At 44.2% G+C, this 19,698-nt stretch overlaps 1 protein-coding gene across 1 annotated transcript in view; it reads left to right on the plus strand.

The window, feature by feature from the left end:
- Nucleotides 1-1,285: 1,285 nt before the first annotated feature.
- Nucleotides 1,286-19,698, plus strand: part of adgrb1a (adhesion G protein-coupled receptor B1a) — a gene marked incomplete at its 5' end in the record, with an annotated part of 169,377 nt that continues 150,964 nt past the window's right edge. The window contains one exon of the mRNA XM_084336668.1: nucleotides 1,286-1,331. Within this exon, the coding sequence (XP_084192794.1) occupies nucleotides 1,286-1,331 (46 nt within the window). The remainder of the gene's footprint in view (nucleotides 1,332-19,698) is intronic.

Below are 19,698 nucleotides of genomic sequence, written 5' to 3' on the forward strand. Positions count from 1 at the left end.
TATCCCTCTCTCTGTTCCTCTCTCTATCCCTCTCTCCCCTTTCTCTCTCTCTTGCTCTCTCTCCATCTCCCTCTCTCTCTCCCTCTCCACCTCTCACTCCCACTCTCTCCATTTCTCTCTCTCTATGCTCTCTCTCTCCCTCTCTCTCCCTCTCCCTCTATGTCCCTGTCTCTATTCCCCCCCCTCTCTCTATATATCTCTCTCTCTGTCTCTCTATCCCATCCCCATCTCTCTCCCTCTCTCTCCCTTTCTCTCTCTCTCCTCTATCCCTCTCTCTGTCCCTCTATCTATCCCTCTCTCGCCCTTTCTTTCTCTCGCTCTCTCTCCATCTCCCTCTCTCTCTCTCCCTCTCCACCTCTATCTCCCTCTCCACCTCTCCCTCCCACTCTCTCCATTCTCTCTCTCTATATGCCTCTCTCTCTCCCTCTCTCTCCCTGTCTCTATTCCCCCCTCTCTCTCTATCTCTCTCTCTCTCTCTCTCTCTCTCTCTCTCTCTCTCTCTCTCTCTCTCTCTCTCTCTCTCTCTCTCTCTCTCTCTCTCTCTCTCTCTCTCCCTCTCTCTGTTCTTGCCCCCCCCCCTTTCTTTTTCTCCCCCTCTCTATCTGTCCTCCTCTCTCTTTTTCTACCTATTAACCCAAGACCACAATAGGGGGACATTGAGGTTTTGTTGTCCCCCCACTTTCAGGTGAGAGTTGGTCTGGATCAGTGTTAAAGCTGTGTCCATGCAGGCTTTCTGTTCTACAGGTTTCCACAAGTGACTCATCCACAACTGTGGCTCATCCACTGTGGCGGCACGGTGGTGTAGTGGTTAACACTGTCGCCTCACAGCTAGAAGGTCGTGGGTTCGATTTCCTCTTGGGGACCAGGTTGCCGTGTTGCTAGGTTTGCATGTTCTCCCGGTGCTCGCAAGGGTTTCCCCTCCTGATAAGATAAACCCAATGGAAAAACATGCACAACAGATCGCTAATGCTGTCGCGTCCCTGATGAAGACGGACAGGAGCACTTGGATTGGTCCCCGGACGCGGCGCTCACCGCATCCCTTGTCTGCTTCCGGCTGCCCTTGGGAGGAAGGACGACGGGATGGGAGGTGCAGAGAACATTTCGTAAGCGACTCAGTGCTGTGTGTGTGTGTGTGTTCCTGTGGGTCGCCCATCGCAAATCACAGCATCTTATTAGCACTTATTGTCCACTCTTAACTCTCAAACATCAGGGGGGGTGGGGGGCAGACAGGCCCAGCCTACATACACACATCTAATGAGAGAGATTGCACTTCTTTGACTGGGCAATGGCAGAGAAAGAGGGTTCATCGGAAGTGAGGGCTACCATCGGAAGTGAGGGCTACTCGCAAACAGTGATGCAAATGCTCATTTGTCAAGGAGGCACGGTTGCTTGTTTTAATGGCATTCATGTGAGAGAAACTGGATTCACAGGTGTATGTTGAGCCAAACATTGTTAGCACAGATATTGCCAGCGTTTTTATATTTGGGAATGTGTTGACATGAATACACTTTATCCAAAATGTTGTGGTGGATTCATTCTCAAGTGCCTGCTTCAGAGCAGATGATGCTTCCATGTCAATTATTTCAAGTTGCAGGAGACCTTCATCAATGTGAAGTGATGCAAGGACCTGCCCTGCCTCTCGCCAGCCTCCTCGTCTCTTCACCCCCGTAATAAAAAACACACTCCGTAGTTTTTTTTTATTACGGGGTAAAAGGATAAATCGCAGCACAGTTAGCACTCCCGTTACATTTTCAAATCACAATATCATAACAACACAGAGGCTGAGAGACTCACTTTGTTTTGCTGTCGGTGAACCATCGTCGTACGAATGGGAAGCGCCGTCGCGTGTCATTCTAACCCTTTTAGAAGCTTGGTGGTCCGGTATTTCCATAAATGTGTCTCAATAAATCCATTTAGTTAGATCCAGTAATGATGAATGTATCTTATCTTTATCTCTTATCAATTTTCCGACGACGACAACAACTATTAGCCGTTAGCTACTTCCTGGTTGATTCCCGGACATGATGTCACACCGCAACACTTCCGGTATTCTGAAACCATGGAGGAGAGAGGCGTGATTACCAAACCTAGCAGCATTTCTCGGAGACGCTCTCTGATTGGCCGACGCCTGTTTCTACACTGGTTAAAATGTTTTTTTTTTCTTTTTTTGGAAATCTTCCGCGGGCCGGTCCAAATTGCTTGGCGGGCCGGACCTGGCCGCGTTTTCCTTAATGCCAAGCAAGCAGTGCAAAAATGCTTCCGCATTCGTCACCGCACGCCAGTGCGGTAAAGCGCCCTTCTTTTCAGGCCCCGCTTAGACAAATGCTACCGTGCGTGCACCGGCGGCGGCGTGCTCGCTCAGGTGCGTGCGTGCGCCGGCGTGCTCGCGCGAGGTGCCCGCGCATGCGCATGAGATCCCGCCTTGGTTCGACACGAGCGGAGCTCAATATATATAAGTCACCGCCCCTTATTCAGTATCTAGAAATAGCTCAATTGGCAAGGCCACATGGCTGTGGATCCTATGGCTCGTTTGCTGGCGAGTTCGAATCCCATCGAAAATATTTTTTAACGTGATTTTTTTTTAACGTGTATTCTTTCGCCGGTTAAGGTTAGGCATGGTTAAGGTTAAGGTTAAGGTTAGGCATTGTTTCGGAGTTGGTTAAGGTTAGAACGGTTAAGTTTAGGCGCTGTTAAGGAGCTGGTTAAGGTTAGAGTTTGTCAAAGAGAATGGCAATATAATTTCTATGGTTAAGGTTAGGCATGGTTAAGGTTAAGGTTAAGGTTAGGCATTGTTTCGGAGTTGGTTAAGGTTAGAACGGTTAAGTTTAGGCGCTGTTAAGGAGCTGGTTAAGGTTAGAGTTTGTCAAAGAGAATGGCAATAGACAGCCTATTTCCGCGCGACCTGGGCGCTGGGCGGCGGAAAATGAAAGGCGCATTACTGCACGCCACTACGGTAAATTTTTGCACTGCTTGCTTGGCATAAAGCTACACGCGACCTGGCCTGCGGGCCGCCAGTTGAATAGCCCTGATTTAGAGGTACCGTAGGCAGGTGTGTGTTGCATGTGGATATAGGTGGTGTAGAGAGGATGGTGTTGCATGTTGGTGTAGGTGGTGTAGAGAGGATGGTGTTGCATGTTGGTGTAGGTGGTGTAGAGAGGATGGTGTTGCATGTTGGTGTAGGTGGTGTAGAGAGGATGGTGTTGCATGTTGGTGTAGGTGGTGTAGAGAGGATGGTGTTGCATGTTGGTGTAGGTGGTGTAGAGAGGATGGTGTTGTATGTTGGTATAGGTGGTGTAGAGAGGATGGTGTTGCATGTTGGTGTAGGTGGTGTAGAGAGGATGGTGTTGCATGTTGGTGTAGGTGGTGTAGAGAGGATGGTGTTGTATGTTGGTATAGGTGGTGTAGAGAGGATGGTGTTGCATGTTGGTGTAGGTGGTGTAAAGAGAATGATAATAATAATAATAATAATAATAATAATAATAATAATAATAATAATAATAATAATAATAATAATAATAATAATAATAATAATAATAATAATAATAATAATAATAATAATAATAATAATAATAATAATAATACACTTGATTTGTAGTGCACATTTCATTCAAGCAGATGCCAAAATGCTACAGGTTTAAAAACACAGTATAAGCAGAAAAGTCAAATCAACAATACAAAAAGAAAAATAGCTAGAAATCAAAGGCCTTTTGAAATATAAATGTTTTCAGGCCTTCTTTAACCCTTTCACCGCTGCACTACCAAAACGGTTAACCCTTTAACTGCGACAATACACAGAAGGTTAACCCTTTCACTGCCACACGACAGAAGGTTAACCCTTTACTATCACACAACCGACGGAGTGAAGGGTTAACCTTCTGTCGTGTGGCAGTGAAAGGGTTAAAGGAGTTCAGGCTCTGTGGTGCCCTCAGCTGGATGGGGAGGCTGTTCCACAGGCGTGGTGCAGCCGAGCAGAAGGCTCGGTCACCCATGGTGCAGAGCCGGGTACTGGGGACCCGGAGGAGCAGGCTACCTGCAGATCTGAGGGTGCGGGTGGAGGATTGTGGAGTGATTAGTTCCTGTAGGTAGAGAGGTGCGTGTCCATTTATGCAGTTATGGGTGAGCAGCAGGATTTCGTAATTGATCCGGGATGAGACGGGGAGCCAATGTAGTGAGTGGAGGATGGGGGTTATGTGCTCATGTTTACGGACTCTCATCAGGATCCTGGCAGAGCTGTTTTGGATGTATTACAGCTTCTAGATGCTCTTGCCAGGAATCCTGATGAAGAGTCCATTACAGTAGTCCAGTCTTGAGGAGACAAAGGCAGCGACAAGCTTCTCTGCATCTGACAGGGTTAAAGTGGGACAGAGTTTGGAAATATTTCTGAGGTGATAGAATGAGGTCTTGCACAGGTGTTTTATGTGGTAGTTGAAGGTCATGTGGGGGTCAAATCAAACCCCCAGATTTGTGACTGAGGGGGAGAGGGGGATAACCTGGCCGTCAAATGTGAGAAGGAATATGGGTGAAGACTGAACCTGGTGTGGGGTGCCAATGAGAAGGTGCTGAATGTTGGTGTAGGTGGTGTACAGAGGATGGTGTTGCATGTTGGTGTAGGTGGTGTAGAGAGGATGGTGTTGCATGTTGGTGTAGGTGGTGTAGGTGGTGTAGAGAGGATGGTGTTGCATGTTGGTGTAGGTGGTGTAGAGAGGATGGTGTTTCATGTTGGTGTAGGTGGTGTAGGTGGTGTAGAGAGGATGGTGTTGCATGTTGGTGTAGGTGGTGTAGAGAGGATGGTGTTTCATGTTGGTGTAGGTGCTGTAGAGAGGATGGTGTTGCATGTTGGTGTAGGTGGTGTAAAATAGCAGAAAAATAGCTAGAAATCAAAGGCCTTTTGAAATATAAATGTTTTCAGGCCTTCTTTAACCCTTTCACCGCTGCACTACCAAAACGGTTAACCCTTTAACTGCGACAATACACAGAAGGTTAACCCTTTCACTGCCACACGACAGAAGGTTAACCCTTTACTATCACACAACCGACGGAGTGAAGGGTTAACCTTCTGTCGTGTGGCAGTGAAAGGGTTAAAGGAGTTCAGGCTCTGTGGTGCCCTCAGCTGGATGGGGAGGCTGTTCCACAGGCGTGGTGCAGCCGAGCAGAAGGCTCGGTCACCCATGGTGCAGAGCCGGGTACTGGGGACCCGGAGGAGCAGGCTACCTGCAGATCTGAGGGTGCGGGTGGAGGATTGTGGAGTGATTAGTTCCTGTAGGTAGAGAGGTGCGTGTCCATTTATGCAGTTATGGGTGAGCAGCAGGATTTCGTAATTGATCCGGGATGAGACGGGGAGCCAATGTAGTGAGTGGAGGATGGGGGTTATGTGCTCATGTTTACGGACTCTCATCAGGATTCTGGCAGAGCTGTTTTGGATGTATTACAGCTTCTAGATGCTCTTGCCAGGAATCCTGATGAAGAGTCCATTACAGTAGTCCAGTCTTGAGGAGACAAAGGCAGCGACAAGCTTCTCTGCATCTGACAGGGTTAAAGTGGGACAGAGTTTGGAAATATTTCTGAGGTGATAGAATGAGGTCTTGCACAGGTGTTTTATGTGGTAGTTGAAGGTCATGTGGGGGTCAAATCAAACCCCCAGATTTGTGACTGAGGGGGAGAGGGGGATAACCTGGCCGTCAAATGTGAGAAGGAATATGGGTGAAGACTGAACCTGGTGTGGGGTGCCAATGAGAAGGTGCTGAATGTTGGTGTAGGTGGTGTACAGAGGATGGTGTTGCATGTTGGTGTAGGTGGTGTAGAGAGGATGGTGTTGCATGTTGGTGTAGGTGCTGTAGAGAGGATGGTGTTTTATGTTGGTGTAGGTGGTGTAGGTGGTGTAGAGAGGATGGTGTTGCATGTTGGTGTAGGTGGTGTAGAGAGGATGGTGTTGCATGTTGGTGTAGGTGGTGTAGAGAGGATGGTGTTGCATGTTGGTGTAGGTGGTGTAGAGAGGATGGTGTTGCATGTTGGTGTAGGTGGTGTAGAGAGGATGGTGTTTCATGTTGGTGTAGGTGGTGTAGGTGGTGTAGAGAGGATGGTGTTTCATGTTGGTGTAGGTGGTGTAGGTGCTGTAGAGAGGATGGTGTTTTATGTTGGTGTAGGTGGTGTAGAGAGGATGGTGTTGCATGTTGGTGTAGGTGGTGTAGAGAGGATGGTGTTGCATGTTGGTGTAGGTGCTGTAGGTGGTGTAGAGAGGATGGTGTTGAATGTTGGTGTAGGTGGTGTAGAGAGGATGGTGTTGCATGTTGGTGTAGGTGGTGTAGAGAGGATGGTGTTGCATGTTGGTGTAGGTGGTGTAGAGAGGATGGTGTTGCATGTTGGTGTAGGTGCTGTAGAGAGGATGGTGTTTCATGTTGGTGTAGGTGGTGTAGAGAGGATGGTGTTGCATGTTGGTGTAGGTGGTGTAGAGAGGATGGTGTTGCATGTTGGTATAGGTGGTGTAGAGAGGATGGTGTTGCATGTTGGTGTAGGTGGTGTAGAGAGGATGGTGTTTCATGTTGGTGTAGGTGGTGTAGAGAGGATGGTGTTTCATGTTGGTGTAGGTGGTGTAGAGAGGATGGTGTTGCATGTTGGTGTAGGTGGTGTAGAGAGGATGGTGTTTCATGTTGGTGTAGGTGGTGTAGAGAGGATGGTGTTGCATGTTGGTGTAGGTGGTGTAGAGAGGATGGTGTTGCATGTTGGTGTAGGTGGTGTAGAGAGGATGGTGTTGCATGTTGGTGTAGGTGGTGTAGAGAGGATGGTGTTGGTGTAGGTGGTGTAGAGAGGATGGTGTGGTGTAGGTGGTGTAGAGAGGATGGTGTGGTGTAGGTGGTGTAGAGAGGATGGTGTTGTTGACACTCCTTCACCAGACACTAGCACAATTGCTCTGGAAAAACACTTCAAGGTTATACATAAGGTCATACATTTGTTCCTATCCATCTTACTAACCATAACAATTCTGCATATTTATCTTTAGTTCTGCTAGCAATAGGGTGTCCATAATTTCAAACCTAAAAATGGATATATATATATATATATATATATATATATATATATATATATATATATATATATATATATATATATATATATATATATATATATATATATATATATATATATATATATATATATATATATATATATATATATATACAGTATATACAGTATATAAAAGTGTAGCGTACAAGCACATGTATGTGTTTGGCCAGTGGCAGTCAGGCTCCACAACTGTGGGTACGGACTGCTGCCATCAGCTGGAGAACGTCTGACTCACCAAAACTTGCTACAGCGTATGACGTATATCATGCCAGTTAGGGTACCTTGTGTATACTGCACTGTATACTGTTTACCTTTACTCTTACTCTTACTGGTATATATCCAGATTCTGAGTGTTATATTGTCCATATTAATTTCAACATAACCGATAAGGCATAGCAGACCCTCATCTGCACCTTTGTTTACACTGTTTATTTTTCTCATATTTTTATATTTATTGCAATGTAATTTACATGCATGCAAGCATTTGGTACCACTCAGCAATTAGGTGTGCTACAAAAGCCCCCTTTTCAGCACATCACTGTGACTTATACTTATCTGTAAATTGGCCAGCATTACACTCTCGACTAGAAATTAATTGGCTTACACTCATTTACAAAACCCTCCTTGGTCTAGTAACCCCTCCTTATTTGATACTCCTGTTAAAATTGTCATCTACTCCCTATAACACCAGAGCTGCTCACCATACCTCGCTAGATGTTCCCAGTGTTAACACTTCCTTCGGTCAATCCTCCTTCCAATTTGCTGCTTCCAGCAGTTGGAACGAGATGCAAAATACTTTGAAAATGGACAAATTCGTGTTGGTGAAGGAGGCAATTTCCACCCTACATTGTGGGGAGCGCTTTGAGTGTCTAGAAAAAGCGATATATAAATGTAATTAATTATTAAATTGATCCCCCTTCACTACTTTTTACACACACCTGCAACTGTCACCCAGCCTTTTAAATGTACTTTGTCTGTTCTGCTTCATGTATTACATACCTTGTAATTTTATTTGGTTGTTTGTTTGATGTGTGTTTTAATTATTCCCCTTACCTCTGTGATGTCTGTCTCTTTTCTATTATTATTATAAAAAAAATGTTGTCCCCTTTCCCTGTTACCCTTTGAGAGGCTCTTTTGTCCTCTCGCCATGCTGTCACTGTAAATAAGAATTTGTTCCTAATTGACCTGCCTGGTTAAATAAAGGTTAAATAAATGAAATAAAATAAAATATTCAGATAAAATTGTTTTGCCTATATGTATGTCTTTCTGCTATTACCCTGCCCATACCTGTACCTCCCCTCCCCCCTCGCCCATGCTGCCCGGATTTCCCCAAGAGATCTGTCCACTTTCAATGGCCTGCTGTGTGGTGCTGAAATGTGTGCGACCGATCAGCCTTTGCCTTTGCTCGCCTGAGATATGATCTGAGTGTTTAGTGGGTTTTCAATACAAAAACAAGAAACACTTTCCAACAGAGAGCTCGACATTAGCTCGGTAACATGAGCCACAGTAGGCTAGATACTAATTAAGTAGCAAGCTTGTTTTTGTCTAATCACTTGGTAAAACCTGGTTAAACAGTCAACCTCTGCTGGTACAGATGACAGACGACCTCACTTTCTCATCAAGTTTAAGTTTGTTTATTTATTTTTTACCCAGGCACATTAATGAACATCTTCAGTTTCCACATCAATGTAAATATGTCAGATTTGAGCTAATTAGCTAGTTTCCATCTGTAGTCCCTGCCTACCATGCATGTGTTTATGGTGTGGGGGGAAAACGGAGTACCCAGAGGAAACCCACGCGAACACAGGGAGAACATGCAAACTCCACACAGAAAGGCCCCCTGCTTGCTGTGAGGCAGCAGTGCTAACCACTGTGCCACAGTGCCATCCCACATATCAGAAGAAATACAACGTGTACATATAGACCACGTCAAATAAATAGGCTGCGGCTGCATTGATCGGTCAATGAACGAATAAGAACTTTAAGGAAGGTATTCGATTCTGTCAGAAATATGAGAGTGCATGAACCAAGGCGAGACGACAGTCTGACAGGGACATCGATTGACACACTGCTGTGACTTCACTGTCACCTCCACTACCATTATTTGCAATATTTGCAACAATGCATAGTGCACTTTACATCCGTTCTACCACTACACTGTGAACTGAATGTGCAATACTGTCACTGTGTCACCCGTGCCTTATTTTTCGACATCATTCATCTTTTTTAAGATTCTTTATTGTAGCATTAAACATTTTCTTAATATTTTTATTTGAAGTCTATATTTTGTGATTTTGTGTGACGGGTGGACTAGCAAAGTAAAATTGTACGGTGTCTGTTTAACTGTGCATATGACAAATTAATATCTTGAATCTTGAATGTTGAATCTTGAAACCGGGACACCTGGTCATCCTAGCTATAGTGTGACAGCCATGATGCTACAGTATCCTTATGACAGTTTTCCTGGGGTGTAAATTACTTGAGTAATTGTACTTCGTTACAATACTTAAGACAAGTACTGTTTTGGGGATTTGGTAGCCATCATTGTCGTCCCCTCTTGCATTAAAAAGGTGTACAATAACTCTCTACAGAACTGAATGTACTGTAGGCCAATGGACAATGCTGGAAATTAATTCAACAAAAATACCCCTTGTTGCCTGATGTGAAACATATTCCCACACACACATCTTTGCCCAGCTGTGACTGCGTGCACCAAATTACATCCTCAGGCTGCCTAAGTGAGGATTGGCCTGCCCTAGTCCCTAAATCAAATACACCCACACGGTACTCTGTCTCGGTTCAGTCGTACCCCTAACATGAGATTCCAGACTCAGATTGTGATAATTTCCTGTGATGTAGTTTGGATGTAGTTGACCTACTTTTTGAAAGTAGTTTTACATTATTAATTATTTTGAGAGCAGTTAAGATGTAGTTTAACTACCTTTGATTTTTAAGTAGCTAGTAGTAGTTTGGTAAACTAAAGTTTTAAAGTAGTTTCCCCAACCCTGCCCATCTGTCACATCTAGCTGAGTGGTCTAAGGACAAGGTGAGTGGTCCTTAACAATCAAGCATCTAGTGTCTAGTGAACAGAAGGCCCACATCTCCCTCAGCCTATTGAGTGTTGGATGTGCTTAGATAGACATAATGTGGCACCTGCTTACATCTACAACCTCATTCAACACTACACTCCCTCCCGCTCATCCAATTCAGCCCTTCTGAGCACACCACACTGCCGCCTTAAGTCCACAGAAAACAAATCATTCTCCTCCTCTGTTCCCCGACTCTGGAATCAACTCCCATCACCATCATCAAAGAAGCCCCATCCGTAGAAGCATTTAAGTCCCACCTCAAAACCCACCTGTTCAACCTTGCATACCCTCACTCCTGACCCTCCAACCCCTGCACTACTTACATTTTCACATCTGTAGACACCTATATATTATTATTATTATTTTATTTGTATTATTATTATTATTATTATTATTATTATTATTATTATTATTATTATTATTATTATTATTATTATTATTATTATTATTATTATTATTATTATTATTATTATTTATTAAAACTAAATCTCTGTTTCGTCCTTTAAGCTGTCTCTCTTTCTCTGTATAGTATCCCCACCATGTTGTCATTGTGAAAGTCCATGTACTGTGTTTGTCCATGTACTGTGTTTGTCCATGTACTATAATGCAATGTCTGTAAAGTGCTTTGAGATACCATATGTAAGGCGCTATATAAAATAAATGTATTATTATTATTATTATTATTATTATTATTATTATTATTATTATTATTATTATTATTATTATTATTATTATTATTATTATATATAAAATCAAATACAAATACATCTGAAGCTCATGACATTAACATCCCACAAAAAGCAATTCCTAACGGAATACAAAATCATTGTACTGGATCTTTTCTAGATGAGAATAGATCAGAATTAACACTGTTGTTTATGCTTTGTTATCCAGGCTGATGCTGTTCGCTGTTTATGCATTTGTTCAGTAATATTTGATGTATTTTATTCCTCAACATTCAGTTTAATTTTGTAATTCTAATTCCCTCCTGGACCTTGTTAGATTCATTTGATTGGTTACCTCAGAACATTTCTCTCAAATCGGAGCCAAGTTTGCTTTAGAAGAGGCACTTGATGAGAAATGTTGAGATGGTTTTAAAGAAACCTAAAAAATATATCAGCACCGCGTCAGTGGACAGCTCCTCTCGCCTTAGACGTTCATCAACGTCAAGACATTTCAGTTAAAATAAAGTAAAATAGAGTTCTTCTAACTGCCGTTAGAGTAAACCTGACCCCCCTCCGTGTCAGTGGGAGGGATTCATCAAAGTCAAGACATTTCAGTTCAAATAATAATTCATTGTAGGCACGCAATTCATCTCAAAATACACTGCAAGTAAAGTTTAGTGTTTTTATTATTAAAACAGTGTTACGTGGAGTTCTTCTAACGGTCGTTAGATTCAACCTGACTCCCTCTGTGTGTGCCCCCCCCCCTATGTGGTACATTCCCGCGCCGGTGGTTCAAGACCCCGAACAAGACACAAAAAGCCTGCGGTCTTGGAACAGCGAGCCGCTAGACATCCTCAAAGTGTTTGCTCAGAGTTGCTCGACAGGCAAACAGGCGTGTGTGTGTTTTATTTTATTTTTTACCACGCAGCGGAGCTGTGTGTAAAGCGCGTGGGCATCGGTGTCTGCTCCCACGGGCCCCCGGGACCCTATCAGCAGTAGTTTCTGCCCAAGATGGATGTGTGTTGAAATGGGGGCAGGGGGCTGGTTATGGGGGGTGTGTGTGTGGAAGAAAAGCCTTACTTCTTCAAGCCGTCTGTCAGTCATGCTGGAGGGAAAAGGAAAAAAGGAAAAACTGTGTGGACCTTTTGAGCCTTCTCTTATCGCTCCCTCTGAAGTGGGGCATCCATCTTCGGAATTGAAATGTCTGGCTGGCTGACCCCGCACCTGAAACCAAACACGGCCCCTCCTCCTGATGTGTATTTATAGACAATGGGTTTGGGGCAAAGGGGAAGCCGGGGGTGCGGATGGTTCGGCACAGCGTGTCCAGTCCGTCAGCTAGTTGCAATCCACCTAACAACAACCTCTTTAACCCTTTCATTACCACACTACAGAAGGTTAACCCTTTCATTACCACTGTTAGGTTTTAAAGTTCAGACTGGAGCCACAAACCACTAGGAGAAGAAGGGTTGCATCCAATATCCATTTTATTTAGCTGGATAATGATGGTATGCTGTTTTCTTGTTGATTGCCATGGTTCTGAGTAAAGACAAAGAAACAAATTCAAATATCATGCCAGATAATACATCAAACATAAATATGGCCTTTAAATCATAGTATATCATTTAGGTATATTTGAATAATCATTAGCCACATATTTAGGAACTTCATAATATTAAACACATCAAAACATACATATAAATACAAATGCATCTGTTCTTAAACATAGTAAAGAAAACACTGGGACTTACATTAAACAAAGTTCAACAGACGCATGGCAGACATCGGGCAACACACAGCAAACTCACAGGCCTGCTGTGCATGTGTTGAAGACAGAGAGAATGAGAGAGAGAGTCCTGGGTGTAATGGGAGGAAGTGATGGAGGAAGTGAGGTCAGCGCTACCACAGGTGCCACTGAACACCTTGTGGTGGTGTCTCCTTGTGGAGCGGAGGGGAAGTGAACCTTGCAGTTTGTCACAACCACACTACAGAAGGTTAACCCTTTCATTAAATCAAATCAAATCAAATGTATTTGTAAGGCCCGACAACACACGTTAATGTCCCCATGGGCCGCACACGTCTTCTTTAAACAAGTCAAGAAGAAAACATCACAATAAGTTAAGAACAAAACAAGAACACCATAAAGTAAAAAAAATGTCAAATAAATGCAAAATAAATAAACGCAACACTCCCAGACATACCCCACGCGAAGGTAAGGAAAAACTCACTAAAACCTAGCAATAGGAAAAAATTCACCACAGGCAGTGTGGAGGAGAGAAACCTTAGAAGCGCCATTCAAGGGGGGGATCTCCCTTCTTAGATGTCGGTGATAGTAGTGTTGCAATAAAACAGGCGGACAGTTGGTAGGCATGCACTCATATGTGTAGTGAAACACAGATAAGTGCATGCGATACCAACTGAACATTTTGAAAGATAGAGCTGATAGCGATAGCAACTGAACATTTTGAAAGATTAAGATTAAAGATAGAGCTGATAGCGATAGCAACTGAAACATTTTGAAAGATTAAAGATAGAGCTGATAGCTCTATTTGAGGCAAAGGGGCGGCGCAGATAGGGTCGCATCCTCCCGGTCTTCATCACAGGGCGTCCAACACTCCGGTCATCACTCCGAAACAGCCACTCACAGGGAGACAGGGAGACGGGACAGGCGTTAGACAGTTTGCGTGATTGTGATGGGCGGACATAGCAATAGATACAAGTGGTAAGCATATATGTGATGTAACAAAGGTAGCAGACAGGGGTAGGTGGAAGGTGCAATATGGTTGTACAAGTAATCAAACACAGTCAAATAGCTTTAGCTCCCCGCTGGGCAATGGCCAGGGGCATTTATTTAAAGGGGTTATGCACTGCTATTCCTAGCACTATTTGGGCAACTTTACACACTTCCTGTGAGTCTATGTAACACATCTGTAATTTTTATTCCAAAAATAATCATTGTTTTATATTTCTAATCTTGTACTCAAAACCAGCATTTTTCAGCCTCATGAAAGCAGGCTATTATTGGCTTGGCTCCACCCATACTAGCAGAATGCTTTGAGTGACAGCCACCCACCAAATAGCTCCGCCCATCTCCCCGTCAGAGATTAGGTTTCAGGTTACATACAAATATGGTATGTCATAAATATAGAGATGTAGCAGTACTGTCTATCTATATATATATAATATTTTACCATGAATTGAAATTGGGGGACCCTGATGTAAACAAGACGAAAGTCTTTCTCTGGTCTCCATCATAGCAGTACTGAGCAGTACTGTAGCAATACAAATATGGTATGTCATAAATATAGAGATGTAGCAGTACTATCTATCTATATATATGTTACCACTATTTGTAAAAGCCACAACCACGTTACCATATTTGTAATAATGTAAATCATTGTGTCGTTGTACATAGTGTATACACCGTTAGAAGCTAACATAGCTTAGCTTGGTAGCTATTGTGCTAACAACATATCCCGACGTCCGGCTCGCTGGCCGGCATGCACGCCCGACACAAAATGGTTCTCTCCTCTCTGTACACCCCCGTCCCCACGGGTACCCTGCCGGGGAGCCCATGGACGCGACAACGGCGGCAGCCGTAGGGTGCTCGAGCCCGCCGTAACGCTAGTGGTACACAATAGCTATGAGCTAACTAACGCTACGGCCGCCGCTGTTGTCGCGTCCACAAGCTCCCCGGCAGGACACCCGCGAGAACGGGGGCACACAAGGAGGAGAGAACCACCCCAAATCGAGCACTCATGCCGGCCGACAAGCCGGACACCGCGGTTGTTGTTAGCACAATAGTAGCCCACTGTGATGCACCGAGTGGGCCACCATTGATCAACATGCAGCGATGTGTAGCTTACATGATGCGTGTGCAGTGCTTTGCCACACAGGTCTGAGAAGAGGACCTGCACATGATAGCAACCGGGAGCGTCGCGGAGCATTCAGCCTGCTGGCTACCTAGATCCACTTCAACCAGCCGAGCGTCGGGAGCTCCAGCAGCTTGTCGATGTGCTAATAGCCTGGAGCCAGCTACCGTTAGCTTGCAGAGGCTCCAGCACACCGACAAGCTGTGTAGCTAGCTACCGTTAGCTTGCAGAGGCTCCAGCACACCGACAAGCTGTTTAGCCAGCTACCGTTAGCTTGCAGAGGCTATTAGCACACCGACAAGCTGTGTAGCCAGCAGGCTGAATGCTCCGCGACGCTGGTTGAAGTGGATCTAGGTAGCCAGCAGGCTGAATGCTCAACGACGCTCCCGGTTGCTAACGCCGGCCCCGGCTGGTGCTAAGTAGCTAGCGATCGCTCCCGAGTCCCGAGAGCTAACGCCGGTCTGTCTGTCAAAGACCGAGGGAACCGCATCAGGCTTCAGCTGATTAGTGATCTTCTGGACAAACCTTCCACCCTGCAGGTAGCAAGAATGGAGGCGGGCATTACTAAAACCACAGAGCCAATCACATCACCGTGCGCTATAAACAGCGCCCTGTGACGTGCACCAGGTCGTCAAATCAACATGACCTGATTTACTAGAGGCAAAGAGGGGATGGGCTGTAGCTGAGGAATTCGCCAATATAGTATTTAGGCCCAAAAACACATTGATACGAACTCCTATTACTATAATACAATGCTAGAGACTGAAAAATGACATTTATAATGCATAGCACCTTTAAACAAAACAGAAAATTAAGAAAACCAACAAATTCATACTGGCTCCCAGTGGAGCACCTAACTGTCTTTGCTATAGTCCAGTCTTTAACTAGGCCGGGCCGCTGTCCGGTTTACCGGTTGTTAACTCACGGTTTTGGGTGTCTCCCAACAGCTCTCTCACTCTCCATTCCAAGACACCTTCTGATGTTCTTGGTCTGTCCTCTTTGAGAGGCATGCTGATTGCTAATTGAAAGACAGCTGTGTGTGTGGGTCTACATGTGTGCAGCTGTCAGTCTTCTTCTCTCCATTGGGGGGAGCCAACAGGCAGGAACATAGAATCCATTGATCACCATTCCCCTCAGCCCCTTACAGTGAATAGAATCGATATATGTAGTAGGCATATTATGTGAATAGAATAGAAGTAATAGAAGTACTTAACCCAGCAATGAACGTCTGAACCACGTTGACAGACCACGGACAGAAGACGGTAAAAAGCTGATCCATGGCCTCGGTGGTGCACGTAGAACAGTCACTGCAATCTTGGCCAAGACCCAGAGACATCCACCACCTTGGTCAGCACTATGAGACAATGACTCAGAGAGAGGGGGGGGGGGGGGTTGGGACAGGGGTTAGAGAGTTCCCATGTTTGTAGTGGGCGGAGATGGAGCAATAAATACATGTAGTGAGCATAAGCATACATGGTGACAGTGGAATCCTAGTATATAAGAAAATTGTGAAATTTAGTAATAGATAGAACTACTGCAAGCGTATGGATACAGGATGAGATACAAGACAATAGCTCAGGGCTGTATGCCCCGGGGGGCAGGAGAAGCCGCTCAGAAGGTTCAGCACTGCAGGCCAGACAGAAGGCGGTATGAAGCTGTTCCATGGGACCGGTTGAGACAGAGACATAGGTTAAAAAGGTTATTTTCTGCAGACATGGGAGCAAATAGACATCCTAACTAAACTAGACAGATTTATCACTTTATAATAACACCCTGTTATAATACATTTATAAGGTATTTGTAGATAATGAATTAACCATGAACAAATCATTTATATACATTTGTAAATTATTATTAAATCATTTATAACTATATTTGTATAACATTTACAAATTAGTTCTACATTATTTATAACTCATTATCAACATTGTTTGTACTTGAACAAATAATTAACTGTATTAGACATTTGTTAATGATGAATAGGCTTCACTTCAGATTAGGGCACACAATAGCATCTGCAAATGATTTATAGATGTTTTATGAATGTCTTAACAAATCATTTGTTGAACATGAACAAATAAAGAGATACAGTATAGTCGTTTTTTTCATATCCATTTTCAAAGCGTCTACAAATGTGTTACTACACATTAAACAACATTATTTAATGATGAACAAATCAAGTACAAACAATGTTGATAATGAGTTATAAATAATGTAGAACTAATCTGTAAATGTTATACAAATATAGTTATAAATGATTTAATAATCATTTATGAATGTATATAAATGGTTTGTTCATGATTAGTTCATCATCTACAAATACCTTATAAATGTATTATAACAGGGTGTTATTATAAAGTGCTACCGATTCATCTAAGGGTCAGTCCCTGACCAGGTGAGATCAGGGTAGGTTGAAGGAGAGAGAGAAAAGATGGGTCTTAAGCAGGGATTTAAAAGCTTCGACAGAGCAGGCGCCCCTGACGACGGCAGGTAATTTGTTCCACAGGTAGGGAGCGCGGTAGACAAAGGCTCTGTGGCCGGCGGATTTCTTTTTAACCCTAGGAATCGATAGAAGCCCCGCATTTTGTGAGTGCAGAGCACGAGAGGGCAAGTATCGAGAGATGAGATCGGATAGATAGAGCGGTGCGAGCCCATTTAAAATGTTGTAGGTGAGGAGTAGCACTTTAAAGTCATTACCACACTACAGAAGGTTAACCATTTCACTGTCACACTACAGAAGGTTAACCCTTTCACTGCCACACCACAGAAGGTTAACCCTTTCACTACCACACTACAGAAGGTTAATCCTTTCACTACCACACTACAGAAGGTTGACCCTTTCTAACCTGCGATTACACTATGAGCGCCTTAAGCTTTGGAGCCGCCAGGTCACCCCAGCCTCTCTCATAATATTTCACGGTGGGGATATGGCAGGTCGCAGGTGGTCTCGGACCCCGCGATTGACACTTAAGACTCCTTGGAAGCCTCGACAGGGAGATGTTGGTGGGCTCTCTCTGGGAGCGTTTATTCAAAAGGATTTGTCGCTTACTGTAAAATTGTCAGTTACAGATTTTATCTAAAAGCTCACTATGTCCCACATTCAATTTGCAAGCCATTTATTCACAAAATATGAAAACAGAAACACTTTGCCACCGATTGATGCCCTGTCACTTCATCTGTGTGACATTGAAGCACCATGCATGGGCATTTTATTACAATTTTTTACCGTTATACCCGGAAGGGGGGGGGGTAAGTCTATGGCTGACTGTATTTTATATGGGACGGGTGGGGTGGCCTTCCCTTGCTACAAGAAGAGAACAACACTGTCTTTTATTTGTTTATAAAGCTTTGTCTGGTAAACTCCGCCAGTACCTGTGCTGCTCACTGACTTATAGGGTCATGGAACAACATACTCGCTCACACGCTCTCATTCACCTTGATGCTCATCCAGTGAACACCAAGGCAGGAGGGAGTGCTTTTAGGTTTTATGCCCTGCAAAGGTGGAATAAACTGCAAAACACTTGTTCTTATTGAAGACATGCTATGTATGGACTGTTCATGCTTCTCTTAGCTGTTAAGTTAAGGGAGGGGGGGTTGCTGGGGACATGCCCCCCCTTAATATTGAGAAGAGGTACATTTGTCCCCCTCAAAAAATATAGCTAATATGAAAGACAACCTCCTCCCCAAAAGAGATTAAAATATTACTTTACTTTAACCTTGAGTTCACCACAATTATGTCTATCTATGTTATACAAAAAAAAGCATTCCTATTGGTTGTATGATTGATGTATGATTTAATAATTTCTATTTTGAAAATGTAAATATCCACCTTTGTTAGCATGAAAGAAAGAAAAAAGTACCCTCCTTTCCTCTCCCCTCGCCTGGTCATCCCTCCCCTCTGTATCCTCCTTTCCTCACCCCTCACCTGGTCATCCCTCCCCCTGTATCCTCCTTTCCTCACCCCTCACCTGGTCATCCCTCCCCCCTGTATCCTCCTTTCCTCACCCCTCACCTGGTCATCCCTCCCCCTGTATCCTCCTTTACTCAACCCTCGCCTGGTCATCCCTCCCCTCTGTATCCTCCTTTCCTCACCCCTCACCTGGTCATCCCTCCCCCCTGTATCCTCCTTTCCTCACCCCTCACCTGGTCATCCCTCCCCCCTGTATCCTCCTTTCCTCACCCCTCACCTGGTCATCCCTCCCCCTGTATCCTCCTTTACTCAACCCTCACCTGGTCATCCCTCCCCCTGTATCCTCCTTTACTCACCCCTCACCCTGGCCATCCCTCCCCCTGTATCCTCCTTTACTCACCCCTCACCCTGGTCATCCCTCCCCCCGCCCCCTTCCCTCCCAGAAAGCTTAAAAGATGCTCCCACAGATTGAGGAGGGGGTGCTTGACCCACTGTCTCCTGGCCAGAGAAAGTCAAGTCCTCTACTGAACTCCTAACCTAAATTGTATTTGATTCACAATGTTTTAACAATACATTTGTATCAACCAAGAAGATTTGACCAGGCGTGGTTCCCCCACAGGGTTCAAAACATTTATATATCCTTCTTACCTGTAACTATATATTAACCAACAATTCCAGAGCCTTACTGCATTATATTCCATCATGTTTCTGTCAGCAGGTATCTGGATGTTTCCTTTAGGGAAATAAAGACATGTCCACCATAAATCGATGCAGCAAAGGCACAAATCGGTGCATAAAAAGTACAAAGTACACACACACACTTAACCCTTTCACTGCCACACGACAAAGGGTTAATCCTTTCACAACCACACTACAGAAGGTTAACCAGAAAGGTAGTGTGGTAGTGAAAGGGTTAAAGTGCCCACCCGATGTTGAAACCAAACGTACGTCCTCGTCTGTCTGTCTTATTGGTCCTTTATGTCCCTCCAATAAAAAAATATTGTATCAATGAAATTATTATTGTTTGCGGTTTACATATCACTAACTCAGTGCTTCAACATGGAAAAGGGGGATTTCAAACCCCTCGCGGGGAGGTTCAGTTC

The sequence above is a fragment of the Notolepis coatsorum genome (genome assembly GCF_963971535.1).
Source record: "Notolepis coatsorum genome assembly, chromosome: 19".
Taxonomy (NCBI): Eukaryota; Metazoa; Chordata; class Actinopteri; order Aulopiformes; family Paralepididae; genus Notolepis; species Notolepis coatsorum.